General features: G+C 38.6%; 1 protein-coding gene across 6 annotated transcripts in view; it reads left to right on the forward strand.

Annotated features, from left to right (window-relative positions):
* The window catches only part of RAI14 (retinoic acid induced 14), a 144,245-nt gene that overhangs the window by 115,608 nt on the left and 8,774 nt on the right, over window positions 1–19,863 (forward strand). For 3 of the 6 annotated variants that reach the window (XM_087443174.1, XM_014781574.2, XM_087443175.1), the window contains exons 5-14: window positions 3,969–4,033; window positions 7,722–7,779; window positions 8,499–8,569; window positions 10,452–10,558; window positions 11,204–11,382; window positions 11,632–11,660; window positions 12,730–12,816; window positions 14,215–14,301; window positions 16,745–16,802; window positions 19,476–19,594. In XM_087443174.1, coding sequence (XP_087299300.1) covers window positions 3,969–4,033; window positions 7,722–7,779; window positions 8,499–8,569; window positions 10,452–10,558; window positions 11,204–11,382; window positions 11,632–11,660; window positions 12,730–12,816; window positions 14,215–14,301; window positions 16,745–16,802; window positions 19,476–19,594 — 860 coding nt within the window. The remainder of the gene's footprint in view (window positions 1–3,968; window positions 4,034–7,721; window positions 7,780–8,498; window positions 8,570–10,451; window positions 10,559–11,203; window positions 11,383–11,631; window positions 11,661–12,729; window positions 12,817–14,214; window positions 14,302–16,744; window positions 16,803–19,475; window positions 19,595–19,863) is intronic. The other 3 variants (XM_004422715.3, XM_087443176.1, XM_004422717.3) reach the window with 3 other exon arrangements.

A 19,863-nucleotide genomic window follows, 5' to 3' on the forward strand; every position in this document is an offset into this window, starting at 1 on the left:
GGTCAGAGGGCCAACCATATACAATGATCAGCATAACTTGTCCATGAAAATGTTTCAAATGATACATGTACACATGTAAAAAAATCTTTTGATTCTATATAAAACACTATGCAAGTCTGTATTGGGGAGACTAAGAGAGAATTTCATAACTATTTAATAGTAAGAATGATTATTATAAATAAATCTTTTATATTCTGATCTTCTCTCTCCTAGAAATATAACAAGATGAATGGACTTATGCTTCAGGGATAAAAATTTGATGTAAAGTTGAGTATTGCTGGGCTAGCCCCAGTGGCCTAGTGGTTAAGTTTGGCACACTCTGCTTTGGTGGCCCAGGTTCAGTTCCCGGGGGCAGACCTACACCACTAGTCTGTCACTGGCCATGGTGTGGTGGCAGCTTACATACAAAAGAGGAAGATTGGCAGTAGATATTAGCTCAGAGCAAGTCTTCCTCAGCAAAAAAAAAAAAAAAAAGAGGATTTCTAAGAATAATGTTGTTTAAATATATTTAAAATTGTAAATAAGAGCCAAATAAATTAATACTTCTATTGTTTAAATATATTCAGCATTCTGAAACTCTGGTTTTTAAGAAAATATTTTAAACCTTCTTCTCTAATTGAGTATCATTTCATTCTCTTTGTTTTTCTAAATGTTTTTTGTATTATGATCTGAAACTATGATTTCTCAAACTTTGTCCTTTTGGTATTTGTTAGCCATATCTTTGTATCCTATGACTTCATTGGTTTTAAAATTTTTCACATGCACTTGAAGAGTATGTTTTCAGTCCCATCAATAATTCCTCTATTATATTAGTTAATTCTTCTCTGTTTTTTCCAGTGATCTTAAATATAAATGGTTATTGCCTGAGGTAGTTTGGGGAAAGTGCTCTGTCGCTAGACTAGCTTAGACTTCTTAGTCTCTTTTTCAATAATAGGATTCTTAACCCACCTGTACTAGCCCCGACTCTTGACTTATAAATAGCACTGGTCTTTTTACTTACAGGCAGAATTCTGCTGGAATCCACTTGAATTTAGGGTTGCCCTGTTCCTTGCCTGTAGGGAAATTGCTTCCTGATATTCCAGACAGATCCACAGCGGAATAGGGACCAGACTTATGCAGTGTCTCGTTACAGTGACGTTCTGTCACTACTATGATATATTCTCTCCAGGAAATTTTGCATTTGGAAAGAGAATTGTGTTTTAATGGTTGTGGTGAGAGACATCTCACTTCAGGGTAATGTTGTGCAGGGAATGATGCATCATTTGGATTTTGAGACTATTTTAAGTTAAAAATACTTTTGTGCTCCTGATTAGGAAAACACATCAGAGAGCCAGGGAATAAAAGAATTTTGTTTCTCTAGAAACACAGTACTTACTTCCAGGTATGACTAGAACCCTTGGAGTGAAATGAAAGTCTGTTATTTATTTTATGATGAGTTGTTTAAATCTCCCTACCATCTTGTCTTTGGAGAACTGTGCCTTTTTCCAGTGGGCACTGTTTATGTAGAATAGCTTTGGTCCACGGCATAGACAGAAGTTAATGCATCGCATACACAACATAAACAGTCTTCTACTTGCAATCAGGATAGGTTCCAAAAGTTCATCAGTAAGGCATTTGTTTAAAACTTAGAATGTGCTTGTCCTCGGAAACACTAGTATAAGTGATGGTTGGGGGCCAGGCTAACCCACCAACGCCTATTTCATGCGTGATGTAACTGAACTCACACTATTATACATTATATATCCCGAAAGGAAGGTTCTTATGTGATAAGGAGGAAGGGAAAGAGAAGATCTTTGTCTTCCTACTTCCACGAGTCTCATTTTCCTCATTTCCTGATCTTCCTCATCTGTTTGGGAGAGGGTGGCGAGATTCCTGCCTCTCAGTGTTCCAGCACCACTAAACAACTCCCCCTGAGCATAGCCTTAAAATCTCTCAGTGCAGCCGATCTCAGAAAAGAAAGAATCTGATCTTTTGGCCTCACACATGCTTTTGTGCAGCTCACTGTAGTCCTAAAATCCTCTAATTTTTAAATACGGTATTTCCTAGTCATCTGATTCTCTAATACTTACTGGATTTCTGGTCAGTGTTACAGAGGGAAGACTAATTCAGAAAAGAGAAATGGTATTTGGAGACTGGGCCACCATATAAAAGAAATTGTTCCTCTAAGTCAGTGGTTCTCAACCAGGGGTGATTTTGCCCCTCAGGGGATATTTGGCAATGTCTGGAGACATTTCTGATTGTCCCTACTAGACATCTACTGGGTAGAGCCCATAGATGCCGCTTAACATCCTACAGTGCATAGCACAACCCCCCACAGCTTAAAATGTCAGTAGTGCTGAGGCTGAGAAACCAAGCTTTAAGCATATTCCAAAGCATGGATTGTTTACAAGTGTTACGTTGGGGGTATCTTGGTTAAATACTTTGGGAAACACAGGATTTAAGAGTTTACTAGGTGTATTGGGTTGGCTGGCAACGGTAACTTTGGTTCCCTCCCCCAAACACCCTCCCCAAACATTTGTAATAAACATATGCTCTAATTCAAACGGACAAGTATATACTGAGAGCGTACTGTGTGCCAGCAGTGTTGCGGACACTAGGGATACAGCAGGGAATAAGACAAAAATTCCTGTCCTTACCGAGTTTATACTTTGGTGGGGAAAGAAGAACAATTAACTACATAAGTAAGTGTGTGTGTGTGTGTGTGTGTGTGTGTGTGTGTGGAGAGAGAGAGAGAAGGAGAGGTGGGAAGGGTATGTTGGAAGGTGCTCTGTGCTATGAAGAACAAAGAATGAAGCAGGGAGTAGGGATAAAAAGGGTCGAGGGGGAATGGGAATTTTCAATGGGAGGTCAGGAAAGGCCTTGTGCAGAAGGCAGAATTTCAGGGCCGGCCCCGTGGCTTAGCGGTTAAGTGTGCGCGCTCCGCTGCTGGCGGCCCAGGTTCGGATCCCGGGCGTGCACCAACGCACCACTTCTCCGGCCATGCTGAGGCAGTGTCCCACATACAGCAACTAGAAGGATGTGCAGCTATGACATACAACTATCTACTGGGGCTTTGGGGGAAGAAAAAATAAATAAATAAAATTAAAAAAAAGAAGGCAGCATTTCAGCAGCAGCATCAGGGGAGGAGAGAGAGTAAGCTGGCAGGTTTTGAGGAAGAGAATCCAGGCTAAGCAAAGAGCAATTTGTAAAGACCCCAGGATGGGAGCCTGCTGCTCTGGTAGCCATACCAAGGCTGCCCCTCAGCCCCTCTCCCACAGAAATTCTATAGGCCCATTAGGCGGGAGGAGTTGGGTATAGCATTAGGATTTCCTCAAGTTATCTGACCCCAGAAACATTAGAGAGCCTCACGTTGGAGTCTGGAGTTGTGTTCTATGAAGGGAATGTAAAGAAATGCTACTTTAATAGTGTGTTGTCGTTTTTATAACTCTTTTCCTTCTTCTCCATAAGAACTTGGACTATCTGAGAACTCCAGGTAATCTCCATTCGGGGCTGGAGTGCCTTTGGAGGAGAGAGGAAGGAGAGATCATGAGGGGGGACTGAAGTGTGCGGGTGTTGGGTGTGTTTTCTCTCTGCTGGCTTGCAGGCTGCCTTGTTGGGCTCCTAGGCGTGTGGTAGTTGTAGCCTGGTGTGACTGTTGTGGACACAGGGCATTTGGCATCCATATTGACAGCTTTCAAGCTGCATGTCATGAGTCCACTGTGAGCTTCTAGCCCGGAGCTTAATTGCACCCCAAGAGGACGGCAGGTGGAGCGGACCCTGAATGTTATCCAGTAGGCAGGATGCTCTCTGTTCTCCCTACTTTTGTCACAGTGAATTTACAGATAAGAAGTTGAGGCCTTACTCTCAAGAATAACAATTCCGTCTTTGTTGGAGAACAATTTATTTCCTCATAGTTGTCTTCATTACAGAGATAAGAAAGATTTAAAATGTGTGGCCTCTTTTTCCAATTTTTTTTTAAACCCATTTAGGACACAGTGCTTTGCATCTCGCAGCCAAGAACAGCCACCATGAATGCATCAAGAAGCTCCTTCAGGTAAAATGGCAACAACTTAAAATTACGTGTCACTTTTAAAATTTAAAAGTAACCTTATCTGTGAAAGGACAAATACACACACACACACTCCTTTAAACACTGTCTCAGAACCTGGCTTTTCTATGAAGCGCTTCATTATTGAAACGATAGCCAAGGAGAAGGTTATTTCCATAGCAATTGCACTGGTAGGGAAGAGAATCCTAGTCAGAATCTGGAGTATCTTCCAGGGATCCAATCTTTTTCTCCCCTTTCTTCAGCTCTTTTTCTTTTCTGAAGGACTTGGGCCCTTCAAATAGTTTTTAAAAAATTTTTTCCATGCTGTTGGAGATCCTTACAATGTAGGATCTCCAATATCCTGGTATTCTTTCAATCATTAGTAGAACACAACTCTTCTTGAGAAGCAGAATTTCAAGCATTATTTCCTTGAATGTAACTTGATGAGCTTTTAGTTGTTAGTTTTTAAGTTCTTGGTTTTATGCTTCTTTATAATTTTAAGTCAACGCCCAGGTTTGATAACCTTGCCAGGAAGTTTATAATGATTGCTTAGAGCGACAACTTCCATTAGTCTTTAAAGATGAATATTGAATGAAATCCCCATAGCAGTCCCTACGGTAACATCCAGCTGTTGCCAGTCAAAATGCAAGATGGCTATTTGCAGGAACAGCAGAGAGCAATAAAACATGTGTTTGGAGTACTGTCTGTTCTGTTGAGCTGTTGTCTCAGCCTTCAGAGCACTGGCTGCGACCCGGCATCTTGCTTTCATTTGGCTTTGCAATTGTAATGCAGAAATGGGGTCACATTCTTCAACTTGTCCTGCTCTGTCGATCACACGGCTTCTTGTCTTGCATTACGTGATGCAAGCTCCCGCCAATGCGAGGAATGCTTAACCTTAACAGGTCTGAAGCAAAATTCAAGAAAAATAGATCAACATCTGTGATGATGATGATGATTTTTATTATGAGGCTTCTTCCTGAAACCAGTTAAAATAGAACTTGCCTTATGTGCCTCCTCTGGGACTGGGCACTCTGGATAACTGACAGTCATTGACCTGCCGAAGCGCCCTGCCTCCACGCCCTTGGTCTTACCTCAATTTTTTTAACTTAGTTGTGTTTTAAATCTCCATTCCCATCCTGGCTTGGCTATGCAGACTTTGCATCTGGCTCTGATTTTAAGGAAGAATGAACTTGACAAGCTGGAAATCCTCACGGGCAAGGACCAGATATTCTAGCCTCTAATGTAATTTTATATCTGGTTATGCAAATGGATTGTTTTTCCTCTGGAATCTTTGAAGCCTTTAAACAGTTCCTTGTGCTGTTCTAAAATTAGGCCAAAGCATGGTAAGTCGTAACTTGCTCTCCATTCTTCTCACCACTGAAGGGCAGGCAGACGTTTCACTCTAACATTGCCTGTTCTTGCCTACCCTCACTTGCAAATTGTCTGAATGCTGTTCTTCTTTCTGGATAGTTGTAAAACCTGAGGCTTTGATGCCCTCCTAATGGGTTGCTTTCCTTGGGTCTTGCCTCTCTCTCATCAATTCTTCACCTCTCGTCTTGGCAACCCGTGCCCTCTGTGATGACCCCTGTTATCTGCTGCCCTGCTCTCCGCTGGACTCTCTGCATATTCTCTGCTCTCTGGCCTCTCTAGGCCTTTGCTCTTACTATCTGTCTGCAGGAGATACTTCTCAAAGTTCTGCCTCCTCAAGGCAGTGAGCACAGAGCCTTGTGAGATCCTTCAAATTCAAATTCGAATGAACTCTCTCCCTCCCCTGACAGCCTGCTATTTCTCTCACTCTTTCTTCTAGCAAATGTTCCCTGGGCATGTGCAGTGTATCAGGAATTGAGTATATACTTACAAACTGAGCAGCCCCTATCCTGGTGGAGCTTGCAGTCTGGTAAACAAGTATACAAATGCACATTACAAATTGCACAACACTAAGAAGAAACCAACAGGGTACCGCGAGAGAGGAGGGAGGAGTGGATGTTCAGGGAAGGTCCGTGGAGGAGGTGATATTTAAGCTGAGAACTCAACAATGCAAACAGCCAAGGGGAAAACATTCCAAGCAGACAGAACAGCAAGTACAAAAGGCCTAAGGTGGGAAAGGCACTAGTCAGGGAGGAAAGAAAGGCAGTGAGTGGGCCTGAGGCAAAGAGTGAGGAGGAGAGAGAAGGGTATAGGGTGCAGGCCTCATGCGTCATGATGGGCAGCCTGTAATTCATCTACATACAGTGTAGAAGTGCGAAGAGCTTGTAAGTAAACAGTGACATTCATAGTCTTAAAAGCTCACTCTAGTTGTACAGAGAATTGATTAAAGGGGGGAAAAAGCAGAACTGTGGAGATGCACCAGGAGGCTGTCATAGCTGTCTAGGTGAGAAGATTGTGGCTTAGACTAGGTCGTGGTAATGGAGAGACAGAAGAGAGTAGATCTGGGCTGTGTTTGGAGACAGAATTGCTAGGACATGGTGGTAAATTAGATGTGGGAGGAGGAGGAGGAGAAGAAATCAAAGATGACTGACTCAGTGGTTTCTGGCTCATTGGCTAGATTGATGTGGTGCCGTTGACAGAGACAGGGAAGTGTCAGGGAGGATCAGGCTGGGCGTCGGGGAGGGGAAGCAGTTCTGCCTGTGCTATGTCTGAGGTGCTTGTGAGACATCAGAACGGAAAATGTGAAGTAGGCAGTGGGTTGTCAAGCCTGGTGCTCAGAGATAACCTCTGTTGTGTACAGATAAGAACACAGGCTCTAGCTCGGCCTGTCAGGGTTCAAATCCTGGCTCTGCCACTTACTGTGACCTGAGCAAATTATTAACTTTGTTGTACCTCAGTTTTCTCATCTCTGATTTTCAGTGGGGCTAAATAATAGTATCTAACTGGGGTTGTTAGGAGCCTTAAAACAATTCTTTGAACACTGCCTGGCACATCATAGTTAATACTTACACAATATTATTGTTGTTATTGTTAAGATATAAATGTGGGAGTCATTAGCTTCTGGGTGGTATTTCAAGCTAGGGGTGTAGGTGAGATTACTGAGGAAGAGAGCTTAGAGAGACAGCACTGAGGAACCCTAAGGTTTTATGTTTTATGAGGAGGAGTGGCCAGAGCAGTGGGAGGAAAACCAGGATAGGAGGGGCCAGGCAGAGCTCTGGGAGCTGAGGATGGGGTAGTGGAAAAGGGGGAGTGGGTTACAGATGAGAGGTTGGTAAGGGGAGGACAAAAATATTCATTGTCTTTGGAAACATGAAGCTTGGTGACTTTGATTAAGTCCATCTCCATGGAGTCTTGAGGGCAGACACCCAACTGCAATGGGTTCAGGAATGAATGGGAGGTGGGGAAGCATGGACTGTGTGTGGGCAGTTCTTAACAGAAAGTTGGTTTTGTGAAAAGGGAGAATTCAAGGTGGAATCGAAATGAGAAATCCTAGAGCACATTTGTTAGCTGATGGGGATGATATGGTGGCAATGTAGTGACGATGTAAGGGAGAGGAGGGACAGTCGAAGCAGCAAAAGGTGACAGTTTGCCTGTGTCATGATTACTTGGAGATGTGTCTCCCTCCCCATAAGGGACTGTAGGCCCCCGGAGCGTGGTAACTGGGGCTTATTCATGTTTACACTTTTCCTAATAAGTTGTATCATACCTTGCAGGAAAAAGATGAACTGAATTTTATTACATATATTTGTTTATTTTTGTCTTATAGTCTAAATGCCCAGCTGAAAGTATTGACAGCTCTGGGAAAACAGCTTTACATTATGCAGGTAACTTTCATTCTTATATTTGTCTTCTTCTGCTATAAGAAATACTGACTTCATTTTCCGTATTCAAGCCACTAACCTTACCGTGTTACCCCTGCTGCTGTTTTCTGTCATCATTCTTACACATCCTCATTTTACTCAGTTTGCAAAGCGTGTAGAGTTTTACCAAGAAATACGTCTAGGATTCATCAGTTGCCCACCAAACAACCAGTAAAAATTGTCATGGTTATTATGTTTTAATTAATTTAAGGTTCTTGTTTAAGAGATATTCATAAGCATTTGTAGATTTCAGGTAATGTGTGGTACAGATTTTTCGATTTGGGATCATAAAGAACATCAATTTTATTTATCGACGTTTTGTTTTACTATCTGTCACACAGCTTCAAGTGACGAAACGTTGACACTGAACTCTGGGATGATTAGATTTATGAATTGCTTTTGGCCCTGGTTGTGGAGAAGCTAAGTTCTACGAAAAGCTGAATCAAATGTTTGCCTAAAGGAACTGGCAGTCGCTGGTTTTAGATCTGGATAATTCTGAAATTAAACAGTAATTTAAAATTCCTCTTTCTTAAGCTTCCTGACGCAATTTCTCTTCAATGCAGCTAGAGTGCATGCATGCAAACTGGGTAGAACATGACCTTTTCCTTCCTAGAAGTGTTTGATGCCCCTGTTGTGAGAGTAGCTTTCTGATAAGCTGTGGTGGTGTGTTTTCCTCCCCGCAGCGGCGCAGGGCTGCCTTCAAGCTGTGCAGGTTCTTTGTGAGCACAAAAGCCCCATAAACCTCAAGGATTTGGTAAGTACCAAGCAGCCACTAGAAATGGGGATGGACACTGGTTTATAGAGCACTGTGGGCTACTTCTGAGAGTCGCTAAGACTATAGAGACCTAAGTATGTGGCAAAATTCTACTCCTTTTCAACCTAGATCCTTTTCTGCAAAATAGACTTAAGGAGTATTTGTCATTGGTCCCTAAATCATTAATAAAACATTTTGCAGCATGCACTTCCTATATATGTATATTTGTATCTAAGGATAGATATGTGGTCTACTATCAACATAAATATTAATAAGGCTTAATTTCTTGATTTTTTTAAATAGTTTATTTTTATTTATTTATTTATTTATTTATTTATTTATTTATTTATTTATTTATTTATTTTTGTGAGGAAGATCAGCCCTGAGCTAACATCAGTGCCAATCCTCCTCTTTTTTGCTGAGGAAGACTGGCTCTGGGCTAACATCTGTGCCCATCTTCCTCCACTTTATATGGGATGCTGCCACAGCATGGCCTGACAAGCAGTGTGTCGGTGCGTGCCCGAGATCAGAACCTGGGCCGCCAGCAGCGGAGCACGTGCACTTAATCGCTATGCCACGGGGCCAGCCCAATTTCTTGAGTTTTAAACATAAAAAATAAGTCTAAATAGAAGTTCTATTATTTTCATTCTGTACCCCATGTACCATCTTGGATACTCCTGGTTAGGGTTTCCCAGCTTTGAAGACCACTTCTAGCCTGTTTTAACTTTGCTGGGCTATTTTGAGATTAAATTTACATGCCTATTGCCCCTGGTTACAGGATTAAATTTCCCGCTGTAACATGGGAATTGATATGCATGCACTTAGACCCGATGGGGATATTGTGAAGTGAGCATATAGAACCTGTGAATAAATTTACACTCCCTGGATGTCAGTACTTTTTAACCAGAAAGTGTTACAACTTCACAGAGATAATTTTTTAGAAATGTGTCTGAAATTCTATGCTAAGAGGAGACTTAATTCTTAAGCAGCAATTGTGTTTTTAAAAATCTCCATGTTAAAATAATAACTTATTTTTTTCCTTTTCCTTTTGAATACATCTACCTTAAAAATTACCATCAATCCTATTTGTGGAGTATGTTCAACGAAAGAGCAGAATGAAAGCTTCTCTTTGTGGTTTATATCATTTGAGCCAGGCCCCCTTCACCCTAGGATTATGGAAATAGTCACCTATATATTCTTCTAGTATTTTTTCATATGGTTTATATTGTAACATTTTAATTCTTAATCCACGTTACATAGTTTGCGTATGAGATGGGGATCTAATTTTCTTTTTTTCCACAGGAGTTGCCAGTTGTCATATTGTAACATATTAAGCAAATCATTCTTTCCATTAATCTCTTTGTCTAGTCACGTGTCAGTAATAGACAAATAAACTCTAATTTATGTTATGTTTTGATGCCTAATAAGATTATGAAAGGGTGTGCTTTCCGAGAAGACAGTAGTGGCATGATAGGATACAGGTAGTTCACTCAGAAGAAGCTGCTTAGGGGGCAGTGGGACCTACTGATGCCATGTGAATCAAGTCCTTCATTCCTCCAGAACCATCCCTCAGTAAATGTGGTATACGTGCCTTGAGCCTTTATCTACTTGGTGTTCCACTCTCTCTCACACCATCACCAGCTGAGGGAACAAGCAGCCCAAGAGGCTGAGGCTTCTGAGGAAAAGCTAGCAGTCAGCGAAATTCCATAAGACGAGCTGTGCTAAGATGTAATGGCAGCCCTATTGGGGCACAGACTATCATGGTGAGTCAAATATAAGACCAGCAGGACGATTTCAGGAATAAATGTAGAAAGAACAAGGACCTTTGAGACTCTGGCATTTGCCATCTGAGTTAAAATCTTAATCTGAATTTGTTTCCTAGGATGGGAATATACCACTGCTTCTTGCAGTCCAAAATGGCCACAGTGAGGTCTGTCGCTTTCTGCTGGATCATGGAGCAGATGTAAATTCCAGGGACAAAAATGGAAGGTACCACAGAATGAGACATCATGTGATTTCAGCGACACCCACATTCTGAGAGTCTTTCAAAATAATCACAGATGTATTTTGGATCATTCGTTTTAAAGTGGTTTTAACGTCTTTACTTTTTTACTTTCTGCCTTTTTTGATAATCAAGAATCTGTTTTGACTTAAAATTTTTTTCCCTAGACCTCTGGGAACATCATTGAATCTGTGATGAGATTATTAAATACTAAAGTGAATAGGCCATTTCCTATGACTTCATGCAAAATTAAAGTAAACATATTGGTTGTGTTTTTAAAATAGTCTTAATAATGTATAGGTACTTTAAAATGCTTGAGGTGAAAGGACAAGATTTGTGCCAACCATATTAAATTTCATCGTAGTCAGAAGATTATGTTTAGAAGATTATGTCTATGTTATTTGACCTAATGTGGTTTAATGTTTTGATTTAATCTGAAGTTTAAAGAAAAAAAACCTACATAATTTCACCTTCATAGCATTCTGTTTTGAATTCCCTAGGAGATTAAGTGTAGTACAGGTTTAACAGTGCTTAATCTTCTTTTCCCTGTTTTTAAGACAAATGAAATGATTTCCCAGGAAAGACTTTTCACATTTTGTTAGTACTAATTTGGTGTCTCCTTTTTTCTCTAGAACCACTCTCATGCTGGCTTGTGAGATCGGCAGCTCTAACATCGTGGAAGCCTTAATTAAAAAGGGTGCAGACCTAAACCTTGTAGACTCTCTTGGACACAATGCCTTACATTATTCCAAACTCTCAGAAAATGCAGGAATTCAAAGCCTTCTATTATCAAAAATCTCTCAGGATGCTGGTATGTGAAAGAAAATAGCCAGTGTTGTTTTAAGTTTATCCACTCCATTTTCCCCAAAGGATAAAGGGATTTGTGCAATATGATATACTTTATTATTCTTTTAAACATATTCTTGAAGAAAGATGAAGTGTTAAATATTGTGTATGGTGTGTGTGTGTGTGTGTGTGTGTGTGTATCCCCCCCCCACCCAAAGTGGATATGAGTCATTATGGTTCTTATAGTTTTCTTTTTTCACTTTTTCCTCAATAGATTTAAAGACACCAACAAAACCAAAGCAGGTATTTATCTTTGGGGGAGGTGATTTTTTTTCATCTTGGCTTGTGGGAATTTGAAAATGTTCTGATTAAACCATTCTGTGGTCCACTAGAAAAGTGATAAAGACTATGTTGAAAATACTGGAGTGAAATATCTTTCAAATAAATGATTCACTGTTATAAGGTGGTAAATGTTTTCTTATATTTTACCCCATTTCCAAAGCATGTAACTTTAAACTTGCTACTTATATATTCATCTTTTTCTGAAATGTACTAATATTTCCTATTGCTGTGAAAATGTTTGTGGTTTAAACTCTGAGAATGAATAACAATATTTTAAATACTTATAATGTCACATGGATTATTGTCCTACATCCATGGCAATATTACATATTTAATGAAAATAAGAGATTTAGCTTTTCTTTTTATTTTAATGGGGCTCTTCTAAAATGTCATTGATGTTACACAGATAGAAATTGAGAGGTTTGCCCTGTTATTTTGGAGTTTTTTCTAAAAATAGAGTCACTATTTTTTACTTTATTAACAAGATGTATGTTTGGCTGTTTTATTTGTTTATTTATACATCAAAGTTCTTGAAAAAATTATAAACAGCAAATACTCAATACTGAATTTATTATGTACTAACTGTGTTACTTATTTGTCCATAACCTTCAGAGATGAGCTACCCCCTTACCCCCATACTTACGTTCTTTAAGAAAAGGAATGCAAGTCATCCCAAGATGGGGAAAAGGACCACTGCTTTGCATTGAGATGAAAGCTAGACTATGAATGTATTCTGGGTTCTAAATTGTGGTAGACGACGCCTCATCTCTACTTTCCCAGTTCTCCGCACCAGCTTAATCTGGTTTTGTCTTGTGTTTTTTATTTTCTTGCTATTAAAGCATGGGCTGCTGCAAGAAAACTTGGAGCATGCATATTCCTTATTTTTACGTTGGTAACAGATTTCAGATCTTGATAAAGTAAGAAATGCATGAACTGTTGAGGTTTTTCTCATTGTTTGATGAAGCTATTTGCTCCGACTTTACTAACCTAACTAACCCACCTCCATTCTTTGGACTGTGATAACTTTCAGCCTGATCAAGTCTCTAAAATAAGCTCAGAAAGAAGTGGAACTCCAAAAAAACGCAAAGCTCCACCACCTCCTATCAGTCCTACCCAGGTAAAAACAAACAAACCAACAACGAACAAACACACATCAAGAAAGCCATAATTTTGTCATTTTGTGTTTAGGCCAAAAGGACATGTTTTAGAACTGACCCTTAAATGCACATTTAAAATTTTCTTCAGTGGTTTTAAATTACAAATTCTAGTATGAAGGATTTTGATTATTAGTATGGAAATAATGTTGATACTTATTTATTTCAAAACTGAAGAATTGGGGGCTGGCCCCGTGGTGTAGTGGTTAAGTTCCGTGTGCTTCACTTCAGCAACCCAGGTTTGCAGGTTTGGATCCTGGGCGCAGACCTATACCACTCATCAAGCCATGCTGTGGCAGCAACCCACATGCAAAATAGAGGAAGATTGGCACAGATGTTAGCTAAGGGCCAATCTTCCTCACCAAAAAAACCAAACCTGTGAGAGTTGAACAGTGTCTTTTTAAAAAGCCTGAAGGAAATTTCTCGAAATCTTTTGACAGAAACTTTTTCCTTAAGATAATAAGCTCAGTCTATTTTTAGTTTCTGATATTAACAGCTCTAGTAAAGGGTGGGAGAATGGATAGCGGGTGAGGCAGTTAGTTGAAAATGAATTTTACTTGGCTTTTTAAAACATTGTTAAAATATATTTGCCTTTCTAATTACATTTAAAGTTGGCTAATATTAAAAGCAGCTTTCATGTCTGAGCTTACAGTGATGACTGCATAGTGGAGGAAGCTTGGATATGAAATGGCAATAAAAAAAAACTGGGTTGTTATTGAGAGAATCATAGGCCATAAAAAGAATAATCCATATTCAAATAGTTAACAGGAATATCTCATCTGATAAGTAATTTTAAATATGTTAGCATGTTCATTAATAATATTCTCAACCTGCAATAGAAGTTTTGTAGATTTTGGGCTGGCCCTGTGGCGTAGTCGTTAAGTGTGCATGCTCCACTGCTCGCGGCCTGGGTTCGGATCCTGGGCATGCACCAACACACCGCTTGTCAGGCCATGCTGTGGCGGTGTCCCACATAAAGTGGAGGAAGATTGGTACCAATGTTAGCTCAGGGCCAGTCTTCCTCAGCAAAAAAAAAAAAAAAAAAAAAAAGAGGAGGATTAGCATGGATGTTAGCTCAGGGCTGATCTTCCTCACAAAAAAAAAAGAAGTTTTGTAGATTTTTAAAATTAATTCTGGTAAAGAGAGGAGCAAAGTTACTTAGTTATACTCTGCAAACTTTCAGAAAGTATTTAAGGTAGCTGAATTACATTGAAAATATGTTACCCTTGAATTAAATGAAACTAAGGATAATTGCTATTAGATTTATTTGCACTGGTTACATAGGTTAATTCTTTGGCTCTGGAGAAGAAAAGACTTTGAGGAAGCATTCTTCATCAGTGGTGTTCATCTTGTTTTTTTAGTTGAGTGATATGTCTTCCCCAAGATCAATAACTTCAACACCACTTTCGGGAAAGGAATCAGTATTTTTTGCAGAAGCACCATTCAAGGTATTTCCTTTTTCAATCCAAGTTCAATTTTGCTATTGAATTTTATGATACATAATAGAATTGATTTAAGTGCTACAGCACGGGCAAAACAGAATATACGTCTCAGTGATTGGTTCACAACCTTCTCATCAGGAAGCAACCCTTGATTATTTTTCCTGGCATGTACTCCATACAAAAAGAGTAGGATGAATGAATTACATTCATTAACTAATAATTAATTTCCTTTATTTAAAAAAAGGGACAAAGATAAGAACTTATTTGATTACCAGTCTGCTTACCAAATTAAGTTGATATAATGCCAATCAAAATGAAAGAAATTTTTGTTGTTCTCTGATATTTTACTGAGAAGTAATTGTATATTTTTAATTAAACTTTTTCATGACCCATAAAAGTAATATGTATTTGTTTTAGAAATTTTAGAAAATCCATTAGGTCTTATTCCACCTGATTCTGTAGATTTGCAGTTGGAAAGTATTTTAAGGAATGGAGGGATATTTCAATTCAATATCTGATTACCTAACAATCACTAAGAAATTATACTTGAGAAGAAAGTAGAATTTACAATTATTAAAATGAAATTCCAATGGTATAATTGTATATTTATTTCCTCCATCTAAGAATTACTAAAGATAAATTTCCTTTTAACTTGGATGCACATTGATCTGAAAAAGATTCTATCAACCTATCATTTCCATCACTTTAACTAGACTTTATTAATGAACTCTTAAGATGAATACCTACACAAGGCAAGGCAAGGAAGTTATGCTCTTACAGTTAGTACCCTAATATCTTCAAATATGATTATGGCTTAAAGGAGGCAATGCATTCCAAAGAATATTATCAGAAATTATGATTTTCAGAAATAGATTATAAAAAGACTTGCATTTCTTTAAAAAAAAAAAAAAACACCAAAATATAAAAAGTGACACCATTTAAAATGGTTCAAGTTTCAAAATATTGAAAATACCAATTTTGGTGAGGATGTGAAAGAACTAGAACTCTCATATTCTGTTGCTAGGAATATAAAATGGTACAACTACTTTGAAAAACCGTTTGACAGTTTCTTTAAAAGTTAAATATCCCCCTAACATATGATCTAGATATCCACTCATAGGTGTTTACCCAAGAGAAATTAAAATATATGTCCCAAAAAATCTTATACAGAAATGTTTATAGCAGCTTTATTCACAATATCCCCAAACTGGAAACAAGCCGAATGTCTATCAACCAGTGAATAGATAAAGATAATGAGATCTATCCATATAATGGAATATTACTCAGCCATTAAAAAAGAAGGAAGTGCTGTATAAGCAGTGTCATAGATGGATCTGAAAATCATCATGCTGAGTGAAAGAAGCCAGACACAATTCATACCCTATGACATTCTATTTACAGAAGTTCTAGAAAATGCAAAAAAAGAGAGCATTGGTTGCCTAGGAATGGGGTGGTCAGGGAGTGGCTGTGATGATGCATGGGGAAACTGTTATAGGTAATAGAAATATTCTCTATCTTGATTATGGTTGTATATCTGGGTGGTTCCATGGGTGCATATCTGTCAAAACTCCTCAAACTATAAACTCTAAATGGATGCATTATACCTTAGTATAGTTGAAAAAATAAAAATAAATATATATTTTTCAAAGTGAAAAGAAAGCTTTTCATAAAGATAAGCACTTGCCAGAAATAAGCCACTTTATTTTTAGCATTTGGGCCTTTACAAAAGTTCCTTTGCTGAAAAATTCTCTTATCATGGTGTGTGGCTCATCTAGATGAAACTTAGTAATTTCTGGCAAGTCACTGTATTTTGTTTTGAAATAAGAGTCTGGCTTTGAAGTTACAAGACTTTTGCAATATATTAACAGACAGGTGTTCAGGGACAAATGTTTAGAGAAAATCTTTAGAGGATCAATTGTCAATCCAAGATTATAAGAATTTTTATTCCCTTATAAAATTGCTTTTATCTTCCCTGACAGGTTTTATTTACTACCATTTCTCTTAGAAATATTAATAGCATAATTTATTAAATGATAAAGCTCAAAAGTACTTTTAATGTATTTTAATCAGTATATTACCGAGAGAGATTAAATTTCTATTTGACTTCATTATGAAAGTAGTAGTTGCCATCTCAAGTTTTAGGACATAGCCCACTAAATTAGCAATTATAATCTTAAATGATATTTGTATTGTACTTACTAAATGAAATGTCCAAAAAATATTTTGAGAATATACCCTCTGGACCCTCTAATGTTTTAGAAATTATACTTTAGTAAATAATTGTCACTTTAATTTGCTTATATTTTAAAATATCATCTTCTTTTCTTCAGATTTTCTAGTAGGATAACACTGACTCTGTTCTGTATAAACTCAAGGAGGGAAATTTGTTTGATTCTTTTGTGGAATGTTACATTTAAGAATATTCTTTTAAGTCATTTTTGTGTCCCAGCAGGCTGAGATCAGTTCTATACAGGAAAACAAAGACAGGCTAAGTGACAGTACTACAGGTAAGATGAAGGAGCATCTGTTCTTTCTTTTTTTTTTTTTTTTTGAAGAGGAAGATTCATCCTAAGCTAACATCTGTTGTCAATCTTCCTCCTTTTTCTTCCTTTTTTCCCCCAAAGCCCCAGTACATAGTTGTATATAGTCGTAAGTTCTTCTGGTTCGTCTGTGTAAGCCACCGCCGTAGCATGGCTACTGACAGACGAGTGGTGTGGTTCCATGACCGGGAACCGGACCTGGGCTGCCAGAGCAGACTGTGCAGATCTTTAACCGCTGGGCCATCAGGGCTGGCTCCAGGAGCATCTGTTTTTGTTCCTTTGACCAGTATTCCATGTCCATTTAAAGAGAGCAAAAGCCAAGCAGGCCTACTCTGTGTAGGAAGGTCGAAGAACCCTGGCATGCCGCCCCAGGGCTGCCAGTACTGCACAGGCTGACACTCTCTACTTCAGGGGTCCTTCACCTGGATTTTAAGGAGTCTCTGAGCTTGGATGTGAAATAATATAGCTCTGTGTTCGTTTGTCCCTAACTAAATGTGAGCACCTCCTTCAGTTGTGAATACAGGCAATAACCCCCAGTGGTATTAGCAGACCAGTGACTTTGACACCAAGAGAATTCACAGATAAAATCAGATCACATTAATGTTATTGTAGATATCTTGAAATATCATTTATAGTATTTCTACTAAAAATTATAGCAGTTGTTAGACCTGCTGTCTGATCTTGTTTGGTGTATTACAAAATGAGCTCTTAAATTACTGTAGCCTGTGTATTCTATTGTATGCATTTTAAAACATGATTTCGAGGAGGTCCATAGGCTGCAGGCTGTCAGCCAGCAGCCGTCCTTGCAGCTGAGCAGCAGGGTATTTCCTGACAGGAGAGTCAAATGAGCACCTCCAGGGCTGCCACAATCTAAATACACACATGCAAAGATAGAGTGTTAATGAAATCATACACATCATATCGTCTTCACCCAGACAGGGTTTAGTTCATTGGATTATGAATCATCCTGTGGGTTGATCCTCTAAGAATGTAGTACAGTACCTTCAGAATCCATTTAAAATGTAGACTAGATTATTTCAAAGGCCCCCTTTTGCTCCCAGCGTTCAGTTTCTTAGTCTATTATGCATTTCATAAAGGGTCATTTGGAGCCTGTAACTTGCAGGGTTTAGAAATATTAAACTTTCTAATTCCTGGCAGAGATCAATGTAAACATAACTGAACGATTGTTACATTGGATACTTTAAAAACCATCCATTGTATCTTAGGAATTTCTATGGCTTAGAATTACAGTCATGCTCCCCAACCCCTGGTTCATTCCAAACTCACCAGACTTTGTGTCAAGGTGTCTCATAAAGCTGTGGCTTAGGCACCAGACATCAGAAGTAAGCGTTTCTATGAAGAAACATCATCTTGCATCCTTCCAAATTAAGATTAAAGTTTTCATCTTTGCGTTAAATAACTGTGAGAAGATAAAAAACCTAACAGTAAAAAATTTAGATCTGTGCTATTCAGAGTATGGTCCGTAAACTGTTGCCAGTCTACAATAAATAAGGAATTTGTACCAGAAAGTCATCCAGCTAGATCACTAAGCACGCTGTTTTGTCCAGCTGACATTGTTTTTTTCATAGGAGGACTTTCTGGATGAAGGAAGGAGTATATTGAATTACATTCTGGAGCAAGTTCCTTGTCTTGTCTCAGTGAGCACTTTGAGTAGCCTTGCTTCAGGTGTTATTTCAGCACGATAATCAGTAGGATGTCAAAAAGCGTTGGTTTACCAACAGTGCTTACTGTGGGATTCACAAAAGAGAAGCCCGTTTCATGCTGGGGTGGTTGGCAAATGCTTTAAGGAGGAGGCAAAGCTTGACATGAGTCTTGAAAGATGCCTAAGAGTTATCTAGCCAGAGATATGTTGCAAGGGCAATCGTACGGATAAGAATTAAAGAATCAGTCTTGTGTTGAGAATATTGAGGGTATGATGGAAACCTTGAATCTGAGGAAAATGGAAATCTGGAGAAAGAAATCATAAGTCATAAACCTGAAAAAGTAGATTGGGGCCAAATCACAGAGGCCTTAATCCAGATAAAGGAATTTGGAGATTATTTTTGGAGGAAGAGCAATTAAACCACTTGAACCAAAGAAATGACCCTATCACAGCAACTTTTAGGAAGATTAGTCTGACAGTGTTGTGCAGGCTACATTTTTACTCGAGAGAGGCGAGAGAGAGTTATTAGGGAGCTGTTGACAGAGTTCCCAAGTATGGTGATAAAGTTGGAACCAGAGTGATGGTGGTGGGGAAAGGAGTGAACCAGATTCCAGAGATATTTGTAAAAGGATTCACGTAAATGGGACTTATTAGGCATGGGAGGAACAAAAACCAACCAAGGTAATGACACTTAGTTAAGCGAATGGAAAATGTATGACCAAATCCATCAGTTTTCAGATCAGCATGTGTGCATCCAGTTATCTAATATCATGCTGGGAATACCCTAGTAAGGAAACCCCAGTACCTGAGAATTCCTGTTCATCTATTTCATCCATCCAGCTGGTGGGCAGCGGGAAGTTCATAGACAGGATGAAGAAGAAGGACTAGATTGGGTAGAAAGTGAGTCTGTTCGAGGTCAGAGAAATGAGAGTTTAATTTTTTAAATATTATTTTAGATTGCTTTTCTCTTTTCCAAGGTGCTGATAGCTTATTGGATATAAGTTCTGAAGCTGACCAACAAGATCTTCTTGTCCTATTGCAAGCAAAAGTTGCCTCTCTTACCTTACACAATAAGGAATTACAAGATAAATTACAGGTAGGTAAATAGATTGCTACCACAGACTATTCTGTATGGTCAACCTATTGGGTTTTTCAGGGTTAGTCAGATGATATTTTGTTTTAAACATCTACATTAATTTCTTCTTCTTGTTTAATAGCAGTATTAGCCTTACTCATCTCATAGTTTTAAGTTATTTGCTTCTTGAGAGAGTTACTCATTAACTCTATTTCTGTAAATTGGTAAATTATATATAATTATATACAAGGTATGATTATATATAATATGACATGTATATGATTAGTCAT

The sequence above is a fragment of the Ceratotherium simum genome, chromosome 18 (assembly GCF_057802395.1).
Source record: "Ceratotherium simum simum isolate JZ-2026a chromosome 18, ASM5780239v1, whole genome shotgun sequence".
NCBI lineage: Eukaryota > Metazoa > Chordata > Mammalia > Perissodactyla > Rhinocerotidae > Ceratotherium > Ceratotherium simum.